General features: G+C 42.0%; 2 protein-coding genes across 2 annotated transcripts; both read left to right on the forward strand.

Annotated features, from left to right (window-relative positions):
* Nucleotides 1-15,622: 15,622 nt before the first annotated feature.
* LOC308284799 (Ig-like V-type domain-containing protein FAM187A) lies at nt 15,623-17,095 on the forward strand (the record flags this gene model as incomplete). The annotated part of the gene is made up of 1 exon (XM_080725526.1): nt 15,623-17,095. The coding sequence occupies one exon, from the start codon at nt 15,623-15,625 to the stop codon at nt 17,093-17,095; it is 1,473 nt and encodes a 490-aa protein (XP_080581652.1).
* Nucleotides 17,096-18,350: 1,255 nt separating this feature from the next.
* LOC308284800 (leptin receptor overlapping transcript-like 1) lies at nt 18,351-18,722 on the forward strand (the record flags this gene model as incomplete). Its single annotated transcript, XM_080725527.1, has 1 exon — nt 18,351-18,722. One exon carries the CDS (start codon nt 18,351-18,353, stop codon nt 18,720-18,722), a length of 372 nt encoding a protein of 123 aa, XP_080581653.1.
* Nucleotides 18,723-25,383: the final 6,661 nt, after the last annotated feature.

Genomic DNA, 25,383 nt, shown 5'->3' on the forward strand with positions numbered 1-25,383 from the left:
TTCAACCTTTTTGATAAATGAATGTCCTACCTCGGTGTACAAAAGCATTTATGAATGCTGAGCACGAGTGGTATTTTTTTTTAGCAATGCCCACAATCACACAGAGACATATTACAACCTGGGAAGTTGGGAGCTGACCAGTACAACCACAGTCGTATATAGTAGTAGTAGTAGTAGTAGTAGTAGTAGTAGTAGTAGTAGTAGTAAAAAAAAAAGTACAATTTTGAGTTTTTTTTCTTTTACTTTACTTGAGTATTTCCAATTAGCAATACTTTCACTTCGACTCCACTAAATCTCAGATCCACTACATTTATTTAAAAATGTAGGTTTTAATGTTAAAGTTTTAACATTACACCAGATAGACGCCCTGGACGAACGGCCAAACGGGCGAACGGATTGGTATTCGTGTCTTGCTCAAGGGCACTTCAGTGGTATTGGGGGAGGGGTCATTCAGTTCCCCACCCAAATCTTTCCTGCCTGTCTGGGGGACCAAACCGGGAACCTTTCGGCAACAACCACGCTCTTATAACCTTTAGGTCACCACTGCACAGTCTGTCTGTGGAATTTCAAAACATTTCACAGAGGCCACTAACAAGAGCTTGTTGTGACTAAACAAATAACTACATTGGATCCATTGGAAGACAGGTTCTCTTTTGTCCATTTCCTGAAAATGTATATGCTTTTGTTTTGGACATACAAGGTTTCCACCCGACAGCGATGATATAACATCTGTCATCTTCCCCACATCAGCACCCATGCAGTGAGGATGCCACACCTTTAATTACAGCTCAAGACGCTGATGTTAGTCGGGAATTACTTACACAATTTCTTCCTCCAGGCCCTCTATTTGAACTAGATATGACAGCTCAGCTCAATATAGTAGGGCTGCAAGATAAGGAAGAACCGACTTCTCCCCCTATACTTCAAATCCAATCCAGAAATGCTATTACGGCGTCATGGCAACGGATGAAGACGTGTTGCCCTCGGTAGATAGGGGGCACCGGTTCTCAACGTGCGGTCCGGGGACCACCAGGGGGTCGTCCAAATGATGGACCCTGAAGGTACAGCTAGATGCTCCAAATTAATCCAGCCACCCATCGAACTGGGTCGTGGATTACGTCAAAATGATGCCACTGAGCAGCGGTGATAAGTTGTCAGGGACGTGCTGGGCCCCTGATTCAGCCCGGGAAAAAGAGTTGGAGAGGCCCTCATTGCGCGTTATAGAGAGAGATCTCTCTCTATAGCGCTGCTGCTACTCAAAGATTTGCCATTTCAGATCATGACAAGTGACAAGCTAGTGGGCCAATTACATGAATTAGGCCAATATTTCGTTGTTGTCGGGTGGAAACCTTGGATGTCCAAAACCATTTGTTTTGTATTTATCATTTAAAAAATGATTTAAACTAGTGAAAACAGCCGATCTACAAGCACACAACGCCTCGCGGTGCGAGGCGTTGTGTGCTTGTAGATCTTCTGTTTTCACTACTTTTGTGCAAACAGTTTAATTTTTACTTTTGTGCAAACAGTTTAATTTTTTCCTAATGGCCCGGCCTGGACCGGCCGAGAATGAACCGGCCGTTCGGGAGTTGTCCCGCTTTTCCCAATGGTCAGCACGTCCCTGTAAGTGGTCACCTCAACCCACTATACTCTCCACCCACCCACCGCTCCAATGGTGCATTCGGAACTAGTGGGAGGCGGGGCCAACCCGCAAAGGAGTATGGCAGTGTCTTATCAATAAGGAATTTAAGCTCGATAAGATAAGTGTGTTTGGTGGGTGGATGGATTAATGTAGCTTATTTTATTGTACCCCAACTGGTGTACAGGTGTAAAGTGGGTGGAATAAATGTTTGCCTAAGCTCCATCATTTTTGGTTGTTTTACTGAAAGGAAGAATAACAACGAGGAAAGGAAGGGGTGGGGGTGCAGGGAGAGCAGGCAGGGGGAAACAAATCTAACATTAAATATGAATAAAGACATAAAAGCTAAAAAGTATAATGTTGTGGAGCCTTCTCCCTCCGTAACGCTTGCACACACAGTTGAATTATCACTGAGAATTTTACAGTGTAGATGGTGTGGTCCCAAAGATCTTAAAACCCCTCAGAGTTACAAACCCGTATAAGCAGGGGTGAAAGTGGTTTGAAATTCTTGCCGGAACCGTCCCAAAATTGGCCGCGCCGGAAAGAAATGATGGGGCTCTTATCCCCCAAAACCCCCGAAATGCATAGAAAACTGCATTTAGGCACAGTTATATAGGCCTATACATTACACGCAATACAAACAATGCAGGTCCTACACCTGAATTAGGCTACCGCATTACACTTACTGTAACATGAAACATGATTGTGATCCTAAAGGAAATATGATCTATAATAAGCCTCTTCATATTGTTCATTGTTCCATACAGAAGGGTAAGCAGTAGGGCTAGCATGGTCACTGTACAGCAACATTTTGTTTAGTATATCCAAATAAACACAGACAGTAGCAGCATCAACAAAGAAAGAAATACTGATAGAGCAACTTTATTCCATCCTATCCGTAAGTAAGGGTCCATTTGGACCAAGGATATGCCTTCCCCTCAGGGCCAGATATTGAGAATCAGTGAGATGGAGGGCACCGACCATTGCTTTGCTCTCTCTCTCTCTCTCTCTCTCTCTCTCTCTCTCTCCCCCCCCCCCCCCCCGGAAAGCTGACTGGCAGGAAAGCTCCACGGGGCTGCTATGGCAACAGACTGATCATATGCAGAACAGAGAGGGAGAGAGAGAGAGAGGCTGTTTGGCTGCCAGAGGTGCCGCACCAAATTCTGGGCCCTGGGTACTTTAACTATTGAAAAATAGCAGATATACAAGCACCGAGTGCCACGCTGCGAGCTTGTAGATCTGCTATTTTTTTTTTTATCGTGAAAATGTGTGCAAGTCTTTGAATATTTCAAATCCTAGCTTCTAAGGTTTTCTTTTTTTGAAAACTCTATGTTTCTGTCAGTGGTGCTCAAACCTTTTCATGTGAAGTACCCCCAAAATGATATGTATTTGACCACGGACCCCCATCTCGAAATATGTAGTTCCAGGGATCCCCCAGAAACAAAATTGGAGTTATGTTTGCTTAAAAATTACACATATTCAAAGATTTGCACGCTTTTCATGACTTTTCAAAAATAGCAGATTTTACTAGCAAATCTACAAGCTCGCAGCGCGGCACTCGGGCCGCACTGTGAGCTTGTATATCTGCTATTTTTCAATAGCTATAAAGTATAAAATAATTAAGGCTTCCCCCCCCCCCCAGAGAGAGGCTGTTTGGCTGCCACGGTAACGTACATGTTGGGGCCAAGTCATCAGTTCCCACTGAGTCGCAGGAAATGAGATTGACTTTGATGAGAACTTGACCTCGGGCTGATGTCCAATGACAAGATGGCAGTCTCGAGTATCTTTTGACGAGGTGGAAGAACGGAGTGCAGAAGACGTGTGTGTGTGTGTGTGTGTGTGCGCGTGCGTGCGTGCGTGCGTGCGTGCGTGTGTGTGTTTGTCCACATGCACAAGCATGTGTGTGTGTGTGTGTACAAACACAGAGTACCGTACACAGTTCATGCACTTTTCTTGTGTGTTTTTACAAAAATGACAAAACAAAGGCAGATTGAAGTATGGCAGATTGAAGTATGGCATATATATGCCAGCCCTAAAAGCAGTTCTCTCTACCCATGGGGGGGGGGGGGGGGGGGGGGGGGTGTACTGTACTCTAGTACTGGCTTTGGTTGTGACTGTTGAAATATGCATGCCAACGCTGAGCTCATGGGAAGCCTGCTTCTGGAGTCTCTGTACATCCACAGTCTCTATCGATCAGCGCACACCTGACTTTGTAGCAGTTATTCGACATGAATAGAAATTCCCACACAGTAACACACATACCGCTACATGGACACAAAGGCCAGACAAAATATACGGCATCATCTAAACGAGTAACAACAACAATGTCAGGAACAGAACCGATGGATCTTTCCCTCTGCTTCTGTCTTTCATATGCAGGAAGCTGGAGGAGAGAGATGATAGATTCACCTCTATCTGACGGGAGAGCTCGACAGGGGCGCCCTTGTATGTCGACTTGGTCCATTGATCCGTCTCTCCCTCATGATGACAAACGCTCGATCATGTGGCTGCTGCAGCCAAAAAGCAAACATACTGAATTATTGGAAGTCTGCTCAAACAGGCCGCTGCATCTTAGACTATAAGAGGAAAAAAGCTTGCAATTCTGATGTGGGAATTGTTAAAAGCTCGTAAATCAACATCAAACCAACATCAAACGCCAAGATTTGACATTCTCCCCATTTGAAAATGTGTCCTTGGTAATTTTAGAAGCGGGAAATCGATCACTACTAAGCAAATCTCTCTTGTGGCCCGTGGCTTTAATTGGCTCAGCTGAGACAGTGGAAGAGGTCGCAGCCACTTTCAACCTGGCGCCGTCCGTATTTTGTCATTGTAGGCGAATATTTTCAAACATAGATCTGACAAGCTACACATAGATCTACAAGCTTACTGCGTGCCACCATCATTGCCCAGATTTACAGTTTACAGTCTGTCAAGCTGAATCTACCCAAGGGTGGCGAGTAAATACTACAGTACGGAAGGGATAAGAGGTGAGAAAGATAGACTCCGAGGAAATGAGAGAAAGGAAATTACAGATGGATTGAGAAAAAGGAATGAAACCCTTCATGTGTGTTTGAGAGACAGAGCGAGAGAGGGGGAGGGAAAGAGAGAGAGAAGAGAGAGAGAATAATCCTCTCCCTGGAGGAAGTCTGTAGTGTTCGAGCTGTTCATGACAAACCTTTGACCTGTTTGTGGATCTGCAGTCTGCGTAATGCTTGTGTAACTCCAGTTCCGCTGTATGGTGGTTATAAGAGAACACCCCACGCTTTCACCAATGATTTAGTAATGAGTAAGTAATTGTTCATGTCCGGCGTCAAGTACTGTAAATGGGTATCTGCATGTCATGGTAAGGTTATGTAATTGGCTACAGTACTATATACAAAAGGGTAATGTCAACAACCATGTAAACCTGGTGTCCCTATTTGGGCATTGGGTGTTTCGACCAGGGGCCACCGCTAATATCCCCATCCTTAAACCTAACCATATGCTTACAAATAAGTATGTCTAATCATAACAAAACACTACCATCCAAAGCAAAACACCCTGAATTTCAAGCAATTATAGGTGAAAACTGTCAAAGATTTCCAGAAATGGACAAACATTCTGAAAATAGCATTGCTTTGACAATCTTCGATATTCTTTAGCACAACTGGTTATGGATGGTCCACAGTTAAAATGCTGAACCAGTGGCCATACTGGTCCACTGCACTATCAGTGAACCACATCATGCATAATCCATGATAATCTGCCTTCCTTTTAGACACAAACTGTCACCCCATCACTCAGTATATTAAATTATATTGAATTAGTAATTAAGTTCCAGGCTTGAGTACAAATACAGAGGGTGAATAATGTTAATCTTCCAGAGCTAAATGAGAGGAGGTAGCTATTACAGTGTACAATAGCAGGGCAAATATAATATTGTGGCGTAAAAAAAGAGAAAAGACAGCCCTCTGCTGGCTACTGGTTGTATCAATTTACCAGATTACACAAGACAAGAATGGTTTGTTGTGAGCTGTGGGGGTTCACTTGACAGGACATGGGTTTGTGGCAGCCCATATTTCATATAGACTAGATTTTATTCATAATCCCCAAGGAGGAACCTACACATGATCCTATCATATACAGGCAAAACAAGCATTTCATCTCAAGTAATTGTAACATCATTCTTTTCCATCATCATTTCTATAAGGTTTCCAGAACAACATACTAAAAGTAGGCTACTAAGAAATCCTAGTTGCGGAAACATGTTTAATTGGCATCAATCCAAGATGTCCACCAATTATTGTCAAAAAGGCCATAGAGATGTAGCCTACATGCAAATAACAACAAAATGGACTCTGTTGCACTTCAGTCAGGGTATTTTTTCTGTGCCTTTTTATGTGGTTATCAATGTTTATTACATTTATAAAATCACACATTCTACATTCACTTAAGATGTTAAGATCTCATCCCATACTTAATAGAAATGGTCTGTGAAGAAAAATAATTCTGTTACAATTACTTTGATTTTGATGTCCAAAATGAGCTAGTTTGCCTGGATTGTATGCCAACTCCAAACAGCCCCAAAGACACAATGCCAGCACTATATTTGACCCTACTGATTCCGAAAACCGAAATTAAAGGAGGCGGAATGTTTTCGTCCCCCTTTTCTCAGGCCAGGTGAGTGGTAAATTAAAGAAAATGGCTATGCCAACTCCAAACAGCCCCCAAAAAGACACAATGCCAGCAGTATCTGATTCCGAAAACAGAATTAGCGGAGGAGGACTGTTTTCGGCTCTTTTATGGCAATTTTTAAAGGAGGGTTGGATTCTCAACACTTTTTGATGTTTGTTGGTCAGTAAAAACTCAGTAAGGGACTCCCTCTTTCCGAGGTGTTTTGCCCAGGTGGGTGTGACCATAGATATATATAAAGGCTAGATAGCTCACGCCCGCTGTTGGCCAATGGGGACTGACGACGCTACAGGTCGGCCATCTTGGGACAGGACCGATCGCCCAGTTTAACATTAATTTCTATAGTGCATGTACTATTTAAATGACCAGAGCTTGCTCAATTTTCAACCTATTTTGAAACGGATTGGTTTGTTATAAACCTCAGAAACGTAGCTATGTTACTGTATACTTAGAATAATTATAACCATGGATTTCCATATGAAATAACATTAAGTATATAGGTAAAGTAAAGCAATTAGCTATACACACTGTATTTATAGTAAATATGTAACATGTAATAGTTCCATTATTAGTAATATTTATATTATTTAATACATTATGTATTAAATGTAACAATGTATTTATTGAATACAAAAATCTGTCTCATTTGGCTTATATTTATTTTATATAAAATAGTCTCATGTTGCAATTCTGTAAAATATGAGATTAGAGATGGGCCTTCAAGGTTATTTTATTAAGGACATAACAAAACCAAATAGACCTCTTTTTTAAATAATACATTTTATTTCAGCACTGCAACTGCAAGTCATTTCCCAATCAGTAACATGACCAATCCTCCCCTCCCTCTGAGATCAGACCACCAACAGCTAGACGAGTACATACATAATATATACCAACTATAGTAATAACAGCAATAATCATGATATATAATAATCTTTTCTTTTTTTTCTTTTTTTTTTAAACCCCATGCTGCACAGGTAGCTTTTGGTGGCCCTTGATATTGAAGTAGGCTACATGCAGTACACCTGTTTGAAGGTTCAATGGACCAATATTATATTGAACAGCTCAACAATGATCAATGAGGTTGGGGGTTAGACTGGAACTTTGGGGGGCTGTTGAGAGGGCGGTGGCGTGGCAGTGTAGAGAGACAGACAGGATTTACCATCATCAAGTATACCTGTAGCATTAGAACTGAATAGCAAAATCACAGTGGGTTCCTTTTCTCAGATGGCATTCAGTGCACTACTTATGGGCTCATACGTTCTTGCTTGGAGTAAACTTTAAAGCCTGAAAGGAGGTAAACCAGACTCAAATACATCCATTGGGGAAACAACAATTACCCATTATTTAACATCTGCATTACTTACTTTACAAGAAGACTACACAATTATAGAATGTAGAAGAATGTTTTATTTGATCATTGTTTGCCTGTTATATCTCCTATGGTACCTACAGCATGGAATTGTGGATGAAATGTTTCCATATATATATATAACACTGAGGAACATTGGCTCGAAGCCAAAATTAGGCTTCCGTATGTGCACACAGAGTTTGAGCGAATGGCCTTTAAAAAGGACCGTTTTGGGTAGTCATTTTAGCAATATGGTGCAGCCTCAGCTTAAAATACAGGGACACAACTAACTTCATCAGTGTATGGTGGTGACTGTCAATGCCTGAGGAAAAACACATCCTCTGAACCTATCCTCCTATCCTATGGGCTGTTTTCATCTGGAATCTAGAGGATTGCCTGGCGAACGACCCACTCTGCTGCCTTCAGAACAGATGGTATCACCAGACCTCCATTGATTTTCAGGGTCAGCAGGTGGTAGCTCTTGTCCTTACAGGCAGATTCAGCATCGGTCACAAGGCTGGCCCGGCAGACATCACAGGACAGCTTCTTCAAAGTGCGTTGCACAACAAATCCTGAAATTAGCAGTAGACAGATTATTATAATATTAATATCATTATTACAATAAATTATAAATGCATTCGGGTCCCCATCCGGAATCAATGGAGGTAAATTTACTATAATCATTTTTTTGTCTTAGGAATGTGATGAACACAAAAAAATATTATTGAACTCAAGTCTCCATGGTGTGAATAATCTATATAAAAAAGTCATTTTGGGGGTGAATACTCCTTTAAGGGTAAGGATGTATGTATGTACAGTATGTATGCATGTATGCATTAGCCTATGCAAACTTTGAGAATAAGACAACCACACTAAAAGAGTTAAAAAGTGTGTAAACAGGTGGTAGAAATATTTCTAAAAGCCAGGGTCAACAACACTCTTGCAATGTTATTATCTCACAGCCCTGTTGTTCCTGTGCAGCAGAACTTGTATTGTACATAGTGATTATCCTAATTATAATATAATATTGTCATATTTGTGGCAGTTGATCCCACAGGTTCCATTTGGATACTCCTTTCATTGGAGCAGCCATAGGCAGCAAAACAATCAGGCATCTTCACAATAACAGACTTCACAGTAGGCTATATTTCTGTAAACAAAAAGACAGCAATTCCCTGTATCAATGTATCTAAATGTAAGATATTTTTAACAAACCAAACCGCTTGGAAATCATGTAATTCTGCCTCTCCCACCATTGTAACTTTGCTGTCAACTTTGTAATAATATATATAGGTCTAGCTAAGCTCACACTCACAGCCTCTTTCTTGTCTCTTAGCCTGCAGCTAAAAAATATAACAATATCCACACAAAGAAATGTAATTTAGACAAAAGATTAGTTGTCATGAAATCGTTATTGGTCTCAGGAAAACCTGATAATATTTGAAAATCTCGATTGTTGTCTTGATGAACTTGCATGCAAGTAGCCATGCCACTTAACTATGCTGCATGCTCTTTTTTCGAAATGAAAAGCTTCAATTTCAACATGTCAACCCGCCTGAATCATAGCCACGTTAATAATGTTTGTAATAATCCAAACCGTTAGTAAATCCGTCAAGATTTCAGAGAGTAAAGAGTTTTTAAGTGTGCAGATCACTCACCTTACAGGCACTTTACCATACAGTGTGCCGGGCAGGACAGGGGGGATGGTCCTGTCCTAAGATGGCCGCTAGTGAACGACGCCGCCGACTCCGCCTTGCGCCATCTAGCCTTCTTATATATATCTATGGGTGTGACAGTCACAGACCAATATGTCTTTTTAGACGCAATAAGCCCATTCCCAAGATGCACCACAATCTTTCATGGCCAGATGTGACCTATGGGGTCTACTGTAAATAGTAGGCCTAATAAAGAAATCGCCGGCTTATTGTCTAAAAATACATATTTAGCCACTCGCATGAGCATGCATGCCCCCAACCACTGAAATAATTAAAATTGCTAAAATTATAGAAAGAAGTAAATTAATTGAAAACATTTTAACGCTCATCTTTTCTTTTCTCCATTTTACAATCTAAAATATGAACCCCTTTTGTAAAAAATTAAAAACAAAGTTGTGCTTTAAGGTTAGGTTTAGGCATGGAGTTGTTTGTGAGGTTTAAGGGTTAAGCCTGCCTACCTGGCTGCTGGGATAGCATAGCATGAAGGACGACAAGTCAGGACAGGTCAGCTCAGCTAACAGGTCAGCTCACAACAACACGTAGCATTTCGTAGATCGGCTATTTTCAAATAGTTGCATGTGTGCTCACGTGGCGCAAAATATGGCAACACTGCTTCCAACTGTGGCAGCCAGCAGGGTGTCTCTTGTCCTAACAGCTCCGTCATGCCCGCGGTTGGGAAATCCCAGCAGGACGGTCGTGTTTCCAGTGTTTCCACGGCGGAACGGTACAGTGGAATGTTGGATGTTGCTCAAGTTCTTTTTAAGCAGCACATCAGATTCTGATAAAACCAGCCAGGCTGGCAGCAGCCAGTGGATCACTAGCATCCTTTAAAATTGCCCTGAAAAACCACTTACAGGCAGCAGCCGTTCGCAACTGGTAAAAAAAAAAAAACTAACCTAGCCCAACCCTACCCTCCCCTGCCCCTTCTTTGTATATACTTACTGTTTGTTTAGACTTACTTTTTTCTTTTTTTGTTATATAATTTTTTTCCTTTACATATCTACTGCATACTAGTACTGTGTTCTATTCGTCTGTCATTCAATGTTATATGAGATACTTAAATGGTTTCCTGTGGAAATAAGCTTAGTCTTTTCATGGATCTCCTTTTAGTAGACCTTGTACCAGTGAACTGTACCGTCACGAAACTGTACCTTTTCCTATGCAAACTTCTAATAAAGTCTTAAATCAATCAATCAAAAGCTAGAGAAACAGGCTCCATGGAACCATGACTTAAAGGACCAGGTCACCTCTGGGACAACCAGATCTTATTTTATTGTTGAGTGGGACACGATCAACACAATCCTGAATTATTTTTTGTGTTCAATCTGTGTTTTTAGATATGTTAGTATTTCAGCATGCTACAACTGGTCATATGATGCATTTCGCATCATATGACCAGTTGTAGCATGCTGAAATCGGCGGAAATACTAAAATATCTAAAAACACAGATTGAACACAAAAAATAACTCAGGATTGTGTTGATCGTGTCCCACACAACAATAAAATAAGATCGGGTTGTCCCAGAGGTGACCTGGTCCTTTAAGTGGCAGATCTATGACACGGCTGTGACAGTCTAGTAATGAGCTCTATAACGTGAACCACTTTCACCCTGTCCTGGCACCCCATTTGAGGGACATTTTTAAATTCAATTTACTTTGTAGGCTATATATGCACAGAAGTTAGGTCTCTTCTAACTTCCTTCAAAGGTGTTACCAATGATAGCCTACTAAATGAAGGAACTGTTCTAGGGATGCCCCGATCAGGGTTTTTTTGCTCCCGATCCGATACCGATCAAATATTATTGCTTCCGATTCGATCCCGATCTTTCCCGATCCGATCTTTTGGCAAGGCATTAAGAAGAAAAAAAAATTCTATTCATTCTATCACTTGGTTCTCAACCTTTTCAGGCCGTGACCCCCAAAATAATCATATTTTAACTGGGGACCCCCGACCCTGAAGAGTTGAGGAAGTATATTTTGTATAACACGGTTCTATTGTGAAAATAGCAGATCTACATGCTCACAACGCCTCGCAACGCGAGGAGTTGTGAGCATGTAGATCGGCTATTTTCACAATTTCTGGCTTTAATATTTGACAATTTGGCCAATGTTTAATTTGTCATTTTAGAGGTATTAAAAAGTCCTTAATTTTTCACTTTCGAAATGTGCAGATACCCTCTATACACTTAAACTTTATGTTGATTTGTTTACTGTTGAGAGAGAAAACAATGTTGCACATTAAGTTAATCATCTGGGGACCCCCCCAAAATAATTTGAGGACCCCCCTGGGGGTCCCGACCCACAGGTTGAGAACCACTGAGCTAGTTGACAGTGCAGAGAGACATAATTGCCTTCCTTTGATCCATTAGCAAGGGGCCAATTACTACTTATTGGCATCAGCTGCCAGCTGTACACAGAGTCTGACACAATCACCTTCCATCTGCAGTGCTCTGTCTGTCTCATTTCTCCAAAAGCCCTTGAATATGATTGAAAATGATTAAGGATTACTGTGATTATGGTAAGCTTACATTTCATATCGCATTCACCTTACCTGTAACTTTCAGTACTCCCAGAAAATATTTTTTTGAAAAAAAAAAAAAAAAAAAAAAACTTTTTTTTTTTTTCGATTTTTTTTCCCCGATCTCCGATCTTATAAAAACGGCCATATCGGCGGCCGATCCGATCACGTGATCGGGATCGGGCAACACTAAACTGTTCCATTTCATGTAGCACAGTGGTTCTCAAACCTTTTAGGACCCCCCAACTCCCTGAGAGTATACAAAAGGAATTCAATTGACCCTTAGGGGTCCATTTGGTTCCAGCGTGTACACTCTCAGAGTTATACACCTTTTAAGGGATCAAGGAACCCCCAAGGAACGAACCATGAGGGTCCGTGGACCACACCTGGTGTAGCAGAGTGTTAAGGCTCTAACAGAGTCCAGGGTGAAGAGCTATTCACTTCACCGTGGTGTAGTTTTCTAGCTATCACCTAAAAATACATAACAAAGCCTAGGTGATAGCTAGGAAACTACACCGCGGTGAAGTGAATAGCTCTTCACCCTGGACTCTGATAGAGGCTTTAGTGAGCCAACACATGCACAAAATCAGCACCCTCACTCTGTTTGACCAGAATGGAACAGAGCCTTCATTAGTAGGCCTATTATTGGTAACACCTGTGAAGGAATTGAGAAGAGACCCAACGTCTCTCCAAAATGCTGTGCAGATAGCCTATTGGACTGGTGGTGAGTCATAAACTCCTGATGGCTGATGCAGTCATTTGGCCTTGCATGGAGACCAGTCAACACAGCTGTTTCTGTACCGCTCGACATGCCTCATATTCTCATCCTGTCAGCATCACTTACTGGTGTTAGTGTCAGTAAGTGTAGCAGCCGCAAGCAACTTAGATGATAATGCTATCTGATGGCAAAGTAAGCTGCTTGCGACTATGCCCACATAGGCCTATAGGGCCGGGGTCATGTCTATGTATGTTCCATCAGATGTTACCTCAGTTTACGATTAGGTTTGGGGTTATGTTAGTTTTGACTGGAACATAGGGCTGAGGGAATATATATATATATATATATATATATATATGTGTATATTATTATATAGATAGATAGATAGCTGAATGTTTAAATTGTAAAACACAGCTGTATTCATTTGGTATTCCTAAATGTAACCTCTGTAAACATAACTTCAGTAAAATGATGCCAAAATCCAACATTATTCCTAAATTTACCCGCCTAAAATTTTCCCGCCTATATATGGCCATGAAAGGTCCTGTCCACCAGACCTTTCTATAATGGTAAATGGTGCATTTATAGTGCCTTTATCCAAGGTGCTTTACAGAGATTGGGCATTACATTCACACACACACACACACACACACACACATCACCGATGGTGGAGGAAAACATGCAAGGCACCAACCTGCTCACCGGGACAAAATACAAAATGAGTGGACAATAATAATACCAGAAACACAGCCCTGCGTGACCATAACAGGTCTGTTACTCTGAGTTAAAATGGAACCATGAAACCATTTGTACTGTACACTCTCAGAGTTAAGGGGGTTCTTGCAAACAAAACATCTGAGAACCACTAGTACTAGTGGACTTCTATGTGCCATACATAGTCAGTGTCATAGTAAATCAGTGTCATACATTCTGAAGAAACCCTGGAGACTTGACATTCAGTGATTGGGGATTATGATACAAAAATAACTTTATAATGTCCTGTAAAAACAAAAGGGCCAAGTCTTTGTAACGGACACATTTGTCCTTGTATGGACATATTGATGACCCAGCTGGCAGGGACACAAACAAGGTGTAGGCCTACACTAGATCTAGCATTGCAAATGTGTACCAGTCAAGTACAGATTCAGGCAATGGACATTTTACTTACTTTGGTGCCACCCAGTGGAATAGCCTGGACACTGCAACCAAACTAACTATAAACTTCAGAGCTTTCAAACAGTCAACAAAATCATTGCTGATGGTTACATGCTTTTATGTGAGGACCACAGAGGAAACAAGACTCGATTGTTTTAAGCTGTATGCTTGTCATTGTGTAGGATTAATAATACTTTATAATAAATCAAAATAAATTCATGATTACATTACTGTTTCGTAGCAGTGTGGTGGGTGCAGCCGTGCAGGTTGGAAGCATACACCGCTCCAGGTGGTTCGGTAAGAACTAGGCGTTGTCAAGGTTTCACGCAGGGCCGAGCCAAAGGTAGAGCGAACGTTCTTTACTTTGAAATGGAATTGACACAAGAAATACAGGTGTGTGGTTCTGCAAAAGCATAAAACAAATAACATAAAATTACCATACACAAAATTGTAGATCGGCTCTAAAATTCAACTTGGTTAAATAACGACATAAAGACAGTCAACTTTAAACTAAATAAAACTATTAGCACAAACAAACAGAAACAGCAGCCTACTTACAAAGAAAGACGCACGCAAAGTCTGTACTGCGAGGTTAGGTCTGTACTAAATGGATAAACAGCAGACTCTGCCCTGCTTATATAGCTGACTGCTTGATTGCTTGCAGCTGACCAGCTAGGCGACCACACCCTTGTCAGGTTGGCCCGACCTTGCCAATCAGCTGAGTGGCTTTGAACTTAAACTAGCTTCAGCTGGCCTTTTTCACATTAACGTTGATTTATTTTAGCAATAAGCACTGTTTAAATGTTATTTTTGTGAATAAATAATACAATAGCTAATGGTGTACTAGCTATGTGATAAACAAATAGTTGGCACAAATGCATAAAATTCTGTGAAAAAGAACAACATATTACGGACACTACATTATGCCATTTTGTCATTATTTCAATACATTGGAAGCAATACATTTTAGACTGAATCAACATGTGTTATAATTGAATATTAGGAGCTCACAGCATTTTCAGTAACTATTATTTGCAACATGCCTACCGTATAATGTGTGGTAGGCTACTAGGCCTACTATGTCTGTGTTCTCAACTTGTCCTCAGGCAAAGCTTACCTATATAGCCATACAAGTACACTTAAGTACATTTGGTGAGTGCATATCTGCTTTGGAGGGACAAACACCCCAACACCCAACCCCCATCCAAAACTAGCCTAGTAAATGACCAACTTCCGTAATCCAGTAGGATTTCAGAAGGTTGGTTTCCGGAAGAGGGCAGTTTACAAGGCTAATCCAAAACCATAACCACCACCAGAATATTTGACGCATGGCTCTATAGTACTATAGCCATCTAATTATAAGGCCGGCTACAGACCTAAAGGCATAAAAACGAGTGCGTGTCGTGTGGGGGAGGCGGGGGGCAGGCACAGCACAATGCATTCCGGATGGAAGTCGAGTGGTTTGAAGTCGAGTGCGAGTCGTGTGGTGTTGTGTGGTTGCGTCCAACTTGCTCACGACTCGCACTAGACTTCAAACCACTCGACTTCCATCCGCAATGCATTGTGCTGTCTCTGCCCCCCGCCTCCCCCACACAACTCTCACTCAACTTGTGCGTTCCAGTCTGATTGCAGCCTAAGAGGGTCTGTGTGTGGCAGCGTGTGTGTGCGAGTGTGTGTGTGTGTGTGTGTGTGTGTGTGTGTGTGTGTGTGCGTGCTGTGTGTGTCTGTCGGTCTGTGATATGCAAAGCTAGGCAACAGTGTGTGTTGTGATGTCAGACCAGAGCTCTGGCCAACCTATATAAGGTGTTGTAGATGCATTTTATGATCACTATGACATCACTTCCTGGTGCAAAGTGACTATGCCTCCTCATCTGTTTGGCTTCCTCTCTCCTTTCCTCCTCCTCCTCTTCCTCCTGTGGTGTCCTCTGTTGACATGTTATGAGCCTCCGGAGGACTTTGAAGATGTGTTTGGGAGGAGAGCCTGTCCCGCCTTCCTCACCTTCTCCAACGCTGCCTACGTGACCGGCACCACCGTGGAACTGCCCTGTTACTGTAAACCAAAAGAGGTCCTGGATGTGGTGTGGTTTTATAAGAAACACGGGGACAGCTGGGAGGAGACCAGGGCCCTGACGGACCTCCGTGGCACCAGGGTGCTAGACTCCAGCGAGCTCCTCCACAGCGGGGACCTGAGGAGCAGGTTCTCCATCCGTCTCTTCAGCCTGTTGATCTTCAAGGCGGGGCCACAGGACTCCGGCCTCTACGTGTGTGGCTCCGCCCACAACGACTACTTCTTTGGTTATGACCTGGACGTCCAGGAAGTGAGAGCGCGGAGATTTACTTCAAGCATTAGCATAAGGGGACCTGCGAGACAGAGTGGGACAGGGAGGCGCAGCTCTGCAGCTCCCTTGTACCAGGTGTTCCGCAGCTACCAGCCCTGGTCTGTGTGTGATCGTTGTGGTGTGAAAGGAGAGCAGGTGCGTTTCGGGCTCTGCTATGTGTGTTCCCAGTACCTGCAAGTGCGTTACAGAGGAGCCAGTCAGGCAGCTGTTTCCTGTGGTCCAGTAGCGGTGCCCAACAGAGAAGACAATCAGACCTTTCCTGTTTCCTGTGGTTCCGGAGGGGTGCCCAGTGCATTTGGCCTAACGGAGCACAGTACAGGTGGGGCCGAGATGCAGGTCAGGGAGTGTCATGCGCCCTGCCCGCTTCAGGCTCCCTCCTCTCAGAAGTCTCTCGACCTGGCGAGGTTTCTCGGATACGGTTCGCCCTCCGACAAAGAAACGTTGCCAGTCTTCTACCTCAACCACCCGGCCGAGCAGCCGCTGGTCCTGGGCTGTCCAGGGTCGCGACCCGACATGGTCGTAGCATGGGACCGTGAACGGGATGGTGAATCTGCACCCATCTACCGCTCCGAACACTCAGTGGGGAGGGTCATCATAGACACAGGCCATCTTCTGGTCTTCACTCCAGCCATCGGTGATGACTCTGGTAAATACTACTGCTGGCTGCAGGGTCGTCGGGCTGCAGAGATCCATTTGTTGGTCTACGCCCATTTGGGGAAACGTATGGGTGTGACGTCACACCCCGACTTCAAATCAAGTCTCTGGATGGTGCTGATATCATACGTTACCATGACGATAGTGTTCAGCGCGCTGATGTTGGGGAGGGTCGGATTCGGACACCTACCGCAGGAGCATCAGACCTTTTTGAGCAAAGTAGGCAGACAACAGGTGTCAAGAGTCAAGTCTATCCAGAAGTTCCTGTTATGCTGCTGTAGGCCTAATCAGTTGGCAGCCCGTAGGCCACATCCTGACCCGAAGCAACCAGCGAGATGAAGATTTGTTTTCCTTCGATCACAAAGCAAAGCGGTGTGAGAAAACATTTCACCAAGTAAAAGAGTCTACAGCTGGAACCAAATGGTTGATGGGAAATTAATTCCGTCATACCATTTATTAGTGTGATTGCCCACCAGGGCTAGAGGGGGCTTTAGGAATAAATACATAAAATATATTTGAATATGTGAAAGACAATTGACTGACTTCTATGCAAACCATACTATGAAATCATACTTTATATGCTGGAAAGCATCTTCAGCCTCACAAAAACCCTATCCGATCACCTACAGTCCTCAGATTTGGACCTGGCATCTGCCAATGATCTGAACTGGTCTGTTCAGTTATCAATACCCTAAGCGAGAGAATCTTGTTTGTCGTATATAATAGTATTATTCATTATTGTTTGTTGACAAATTCTATTAGCCCCTGCTCTAAAAAAGCCCCCTCCCCCTCCATAGCTCCCCCAGTCACAATTCTCTGGACATGCCGCTGTTATGTAGGCCTGTGCCAATGACGTCAACCCTTTTCACTGGAGCTAACTGATGGGAAATTATGCGTCAGCTACACTACCACCCTTTGCACTTTATGGTTTCCTGTTTTTATCTCTACTACTTGTGAAGGTTATAGACTGAAACATCATGACATCATCACCACAACCAAAAATGTATTTCCGGGTAGATAAAGACATCAGTAGCATTGCATTGGAGCCTTAATTATTCATTAACCTTATTTCTGAAATAATAGGACACTGGTGATATTGTTATTGACTGTTAGAAATATTTATTTTGTTATTATAAATATACAGGTATATCCTCACGCTGACAAACAGCTAATGTTAAGAGTTGTGATTTTATATTGTGAAAATACAGACATTTTACCTGGAAATACCTTCACATACTGTACCTAACATTCGAACGTTGTGATCTGGTCTGTAGGCTACTGCCAGTTTACTTTTACCATTTGAACTACATTACCTTGATCCTGTGAACTTTACACACAAATTAAGAGATTCAGAATCAGAATTGGAGTAATTTCCCATAATTTATTATAGCACACTGTGTTTTTCTGTCTGTCTGTCTCTGGCTAGCCTATATGCCCAAATATAGAGATGGCTGATGATGTCATAGCTCTGACTTCATAGATGACTGACATCATAGACTGGCCTCGAGTATACTCTATGAACAGGTGCTGCGTAGGAAACATTGTCTTCATTCGTCTTCTTCGTCTTTGAAGCTATCGCTGCGGTGGAGAATAAATGCCTAGTATTAAAGCCCTGGTCGGCTTGTCCTTTGGAGGCGCCATTGGCTTCATGTTCCTCATGCTTGGATGTGTGTACTACAACTATTGGCCCATGTTCCTTCTCATCTTCTACGCCCTGTCTCCAATCCCTTACTGCATCTCTCAGAGAGTGGCCAATGACATGGACGCATCCACTAATGCCTGTAAAGAGCTGTCCATATTCTTCACCACAGGGATTGTGGTCTCGGGCTTTGGCCTGCCCACCATTCTTGCTAGAGCCAAAGTAATTCCCTGGGCGTCATATGCACTTCTGTTAACGAGTAACATAGTCATCTTCCTGACCATACTGGGGTTCTTTTTCATATTTGGATCCGATGATGATGTTTAGGACTTTTAACCAGTGATTCATTGATCCAGTTGGTTCTCAACCTTTTGAACTCCAAGGACCCCCGGTTTGATATGCATTAGGTCATTAATGAAACAGAGAGGGCACTGTTTTTCCCTTTTTTTGAGGATTGGTTCCCAGATTGGGTCACTTATGCATACTATATAGTGAATAACTCTGCCTGTTGAGTGTTAGTGTTAGTTCTGTATTGTTGTCACGGATTCATTGAAAATGAGGGCCTGGCCCTAAATTGTATTTCCAGTTTAAAGTTTATGATGATGATAATGATGAGGAGGAAGCCATGGGGTCATTTCTGGGACATCACCCCAATCTATGTTGTAAAACACTCTGGAGATACAATGTCTTTGAGCTATTGTTTTTGATAGGTAATCAGTAATCACGTTTGGCTTACAGTGTATACTTTTTTCAACTGACCCATTTTTCAACCGTCAGGTCGCAGTTAGTATGAAAGCGGCCAGCTCATGTCCGTGAGTGAGTGAGTCAGTCACGCCTCATGTCACGCCTCATATCCTGTCATGTCGTTGAAAGCCACAGGGAGGTGTCACAGAGTGAGTGTGTGGCACAGAGCTATGTCAGTGAGTGTGAAAGCAGCAACGTATTTAGAATTTCTATTGACCTGGCGGTCGATAATCGCCATTAGGGCGTTTTACTTGTGACAATACACACCTTGCGATCTTATTAATCTTTGCCAGCCATGCTACAATAAGGCTTATTAATTATACATTTTTGCCTTGATACAGTTTTTGTACAAAGGAAAGGAAGGAACGAACGTAAATGTGCAGTAAGTGGTTTTCAGTTGTTAAAATGAGTGTTAAATAGCTCTATACTCTTATAACGATCATTGCTAGTGTTTGTTTATTAACAGGGGTCTTCCCATCTCTCCAGCTCTAACTGAAAATGCTTTTTCAGTTTGTGATACCAATTTTATCCAATCAGGAGAATTCAGGATACAGGATAAGCAAGTGAAAATGGAAGCGATTAAACATAACATGTGAGTAGACACAATTGAAACTGGAACACTACACCTGAACAGGCATAGGAATGCTGTTGGCTCCGTCGTTGGGGCGACACTGGACAGGGTGTCGGTGGTGGCGAAGGTACATAATAGCGAGGAAGCTGGATGTTATCATGGACAACCACTCACACCCCCTCCACATGGAGACAGAAAACGTCCTTTGAACTCAATGGACTTTTGGGGTTACTCTAGATTAAATAATAAATCTGAACACGAACTATAGTCTGGTTGCCCTGTACGCAACCACACTAATACATATAGCTTATTAGATTTTGTATGATATTTTTTTACACGTCTATATCTTGCAGTACTTCTCTTACCCTATCTTAACTGTTGTGTTGCCTCTGGCGACTGGATTACTACCAGGCTACTCTCTCCTGATTTCATGAACAAATTGCTGGAGAGACCTCTGTTATTGAACAAACACTCTATGGCAATGATTTCTACCAGAATATAGAGCTTTAACTGTTTAACACACTTTTATTTTAACCAAAAGACATCACTTACACTACCTTTAAACTTGTATGTCTCATTTCAAAACTATTTTGAAATGAGACATGAGGGCATAGAGCTACCGGTACTGTCATGAAACCTTTATTGCTCTGAAGGACAAAAGCACTACATTGAAGGATGGATTTTGTACATACAGTATACATATTCCCTGGCCACCTAATATCTCTCTCTCTAGGTCGTCCTCAGATGAGCCCTCCATCGTTGTTTCCAGTCATCTCGGTTCTCCATACATCTGGCCAGCTCATTGGTGTTCTGTGTCCCTACGTCTTCCTTGAGTACGTCCACGTATGTTTTTGTGGGACGTCCTCGCGACCGGTGCCCATGTGTTGGCTCCCACAGTACCAATTTGCTGGCTGGAAGCTCCGGGTGTCTTTGGCAGTGTCCTGCTAGTCTCATTCTTCTGGTGGCAATTTTCTCGCTTACCCTTGGTATTCCCTCATACAGGCTCCTGTTGGTAACATGTGCACTCCTATATAATATAAAGTATTTACGTTGACCTATACAAATTATCCTTACTTTTAATATAACTTTCTTTAAAATATCATGAGAAAAGTCATATTTTAGTTTTACAAGAGTCAGAAATGGTGAAATCATCATGTAGTTATTTCGAGAGATCTTAAACTTTATCAGTTAGATATGAGCATAATAAAACAAAAAATTACATCATGGTTGCAAGTAACTCTAGAGGCTATTTTTGGTGGAGTGGTGATGATGAGTGTTGGTATCGGGGTTGACATTTAATGAGTTCAAAGTCTGTCTTTGACAGAGATGGCGCAGCCTCCAAATATACTGTCTAGAAGAACACTGAAGGTTTGCAAGGACATGGGTCACACCTCCACCTGACAGAGAAATGGAGGCTCCCATAGTTACACACAGTATAGGAGATATGATGGAGTCAAGAAGACTGATCGTTGGTGTTGTGGTGAATTTAGCTTTAGTAGTTGAGGGTAAGTATCACAATATTTCAAATGCTATTCTAGCATCTAGTCACTAGCGTTGTATATGTTCTCTGTAAGGATAGGGAATTTAACAATGCAAATAATGTAAATGATGTACACTGTGTGTAGGAATTCTTAGGTTTGTACATAATTGGTTCTGTATCCATCTGTTGATAATTCTTCAGATATAAGATTCAAACATAACATTCATATAATCTTGATCTATACACGCACGCACGCACGCACACACACACGCGCGCACACACATTATATAGAATAGTATACATACATGTATACTTTCATTTTCATTTCAGGCACTATATAGTTTTCCACTGCAACCGGGTAATCTCCCAGTTATAATAAATTATAGATAGATATAGATAGTGCTGATCTTCTAGTAACAAGGGAGGGCCCTATTATATGGGTATATTGTAGCTGCCGCCTGCTGTAAATCTGCTGAAGGCCGAGTGATAAACTGTTTCCAAGGTGTAGTAGCATTTCTGTAAATAATGTTCATGCTCACTCTCACTCACTCACTTCAGCAACTGAGTGAGTTCTATTAAAACAATCCTGACAGGGTACAAGTAACAATCACACATGGTTGGCAATGGCACCTAACATTTGGGATGGAGCCTTGCATGATTTTGACATGTTTTAGTCTTAGATGATCTGTTAGTCTGCGGTGTGGCTCCACGCAACGACAAGAGAATTGTTGGAGCCTCGGAGGTGCTGACGCAAAAGCAGGAGCATGGCCATGGCAGGCTTATGTCCAAATCGTTGCTGAGAAACAGACGTTTCAGTGTGGAGGATCGCTCATTAGCAACATGTGGATCCTGTCTGCTGCTCACTGCGTTCCAGAGTGAGATTTGTCTTTGAATTATAGCCTATTGCACTCCTTGCCCTGCTTTTTGCTGTGTAATAAAGGATTACAAAAAGGGGAAGGCATAGAATGCAACACAGATCTAGGCCAGTGGTTCTCAACCTTTTCTGGCCATGACAACAAATAGTAGATCTACAGCTCGTAGGTCTGCTATTTTCTCAATTTTGCCTCTTTCTTTTATTATTTGAATTTGGACGTTTCACCAGTTTTAGTTTGTTGATTACGTTTGATTCTGTAATCATCAAATGTGTCTTCCATGTGCTACCATCCTATTACTTACATTTAATATATGAATTATTAAGAGATAGCCTGTGTCCTACTTGTGATGTTGTTTGGAGGACACATATTTGATATATGTGTGTGTGTGTGTGTGTGTGTGTGTGTGTGCGTGCGTGTGTGCGTGCGTGCGTGCGTGTGTGTGTGCGTGCGTGCGTGCGTGTGTGTGTGTGTGTGTGTGTTTCACCTAATCTAACAAACTACAATACTCTCTCTCTTTCTCTATCTCTCTGTCTCTCTCTATCCATACTTAGTTACAGCAGCAGTAGCAGCAGCAGTGTAACAGTGTACCTGGGACTAGACATTCTGGTGGTGGATAACCCTAATGGGGTGGAATGTGATGTGTCCCAGATCATCAACCACCTAGCCTGACACTGAATTGCATTTCGTTTCACTCCAAAACAACATTTTAAAGGGGTGTGGCTAGCGATTAAGGGTCTGGAACCAGGCTATCAACCACCCTGACTATAACAACGAAACTGGAGAACATGACAGCTTTGTTACAACTCTCCTCCTTGGTTGAGTTTACCCAATACATCACACCTGTGACCTGTCTGTCTGGCGGCACACGGAAGCATATTCAGCGACGGCACCATCACTTGTATATCTTCAATATGTTCAATGCTTTACTGAACATGTGCAGTATTTGGTACATTGATACTTTACAATGCTAGACAATTTGTGCTTTGTACAATTTTTGTATCTTTGTAACATTTTTTTCTAACTGAAGCATATTGGAATTAGTGATAGCAAACATCCAATTTGTGTTTCTTGCCTAGGGGGATTCAGGAGGCCCAATGGTGGTCCAATTGGGGACACTCGCTGGATCCAGGCCGACATATTGTGAGCTTCGGGTTTATACCAGAGTGTCCCAGTACCAGGCTTGGATCAACAATCACACCAGCAGCAACCAGACAGGATTTATTCCCTATCCTATCAACAGCTCCAGCGATGTGGAAGATCCCATCTGTATTACCTGGCCATTTCTCTCCTCGTGTCCATTTTTACTCTGTAGTCTGTATCAGTTCTAGTAAGAAGCAGGCAAGTGTTTTCACCTGTTCATCCTGAGCCTGGCTTTTTTTTATGTCCCTAAATCTAATTGATGACACAAATATGGTGGTAAATAATGCATGGGTCAAAGATTTCTTGAATAGTTAGCTGTACGTGGCATGATGGACATGATGACAGAAATCTCTGACCCTTTACATTTTGAATTTGTTTCAGAACATGTATAAATAAATAAATGAATGTCAATCTCAATTTAATCAAAGTCACTTTTATATAAATTATGTTTGCATTTGAGTTGGGAAAAAAATCTGATGCATAGTATCTGGAGCCAGACCTTGTTCAATATTCAATGCCAATAATTTGCTATTATTACATGCCTATTTCTCATAGCTTTTATCTTGTATTTGTAAGTAGCTTCAACATGTTGCCACAGTTCCTGTCAGGAGAGAGCCCAAATGAACCATTTAACTCATTTTGCGCCAATCCCGAGAATACTCGTGAAAAATACTCAAGGATTACATGGTGCCATTCACGAGTATACTCGTGAAAAGTAATAGATTACTGTAACGGCGATTACAGTACCTGGTAAGATGGCGGAAGGCCCCGAGCCGAAAATCGTCGCTGATTTATCATCATCACGGCTCCACGGGCACAAAATAGTAATCCCATAACATTGAGGTGGACGGGGGATCTCATCTTTAATGTCCATTATCTCAAAACTACACTTTAGAAGCGAAGATGGAGGCAGATGCAAGTTTATATAACACATGGTGAAATGCTCCGATACGATCCACCATTACACAACGTAAACACGATCGCTTCCGGCGCAGGACGCGATGACGTCAGACCGGAAGTGTTTACGTTGTGGATTTCTGGCCTTCAAAATAAGATAACGGGAGTGAATGGGAGCCTGAAGGTGGCGCTCTGGACTTTATAATCCGTTAAAGTCAGAGGCTTTAAATGAGTTAATTTTTCCTTTATAGTTTTACATTTTTACAATTACAATTACTTTTTTTTTCTTTTTACATTTTCCATAAATGAAAAGGAGCAGGAAAAAGATAAATCTGATATTTATACCTGCCCCTATATCTACAATAGATGGCTACCAATCAGTACACCACCAAATAAAAAGGAGGGGAAAAAAAGAACCATCAAATTCATAATTCATAACTACACATGCAGGCCGATCAAGACGAGTTAAGACAACAAAACATGCTATGCAGACTTGTGAAACTGGCAAACATAGCAGGGAATACAAAGGCAGGAACACACAGTAACATGACATCATCTACAAACTGGCAAGGGAACATTAAACACAGAGGGCATAAATAGACTAATTATAGGTGAACATAACTACAATCAACAGGTGTTAAATCATATGTGCTAGAACTACACGAGACACAGGTGAACAACATTTGCAACATGCTCACAGTTGAGACATAGGTATGGTAAAAAAGACACCATGAAATAAAACCCACAGTGTTGTACACGACATGAAACAAAATATCACTACAAAATAAACACAATAAACACAGAGACAGACCCTGAGACATGTAATATATTACATATGTATTGCATAATGTAGTTAACCTCCAGTACTGTGCATGTTCTTCACAACAGTGTGTGTGTGTGTGTGTGTGTGTGTGTGTGTGTGTGTGTGTGTGTGTGTGTGTGTGTGTGTGTGTGTGTGTGTGTGTGTTCTGCAGCTCGCTGGACCTATCAAGGACTAATTTCATTGCACACTGACAATTAAGGTTTCACCATACTTTAACTGATGCCAATCTTTGTTTGGCTAGGGTAGTTCAATAAGAACGAAATAAGAAAATAGAATGCGCGACAAAAGTCTCAAGGTGCACAGCCCAACTGTATAGGAAAACAGCCAGCACACAATAACATATATTATCTTTTTGTAAAGGGATGTCATAGAACCCCAGAAAGACCAAAAGTAAGAAAAAGTGAAATTTCATTATAATGAAATGATTTGATTCGGTTTCGATTTTTTTAAACAAAGAT

Source organism: Nannobrachium achirus (genome assembly GCF_963921795.1).
Source record: "Nannobrachium achirus genome assembly, chromosome: 5".
In the NCBI taxonomy this organism is placed as follows: domain Eukaryota; kingdom Metazoa; phylum Chordata; class Actinopteri; order Myctophiformes; family Myctophidae; genus Nannobrachium; species Nannobrachium achirus.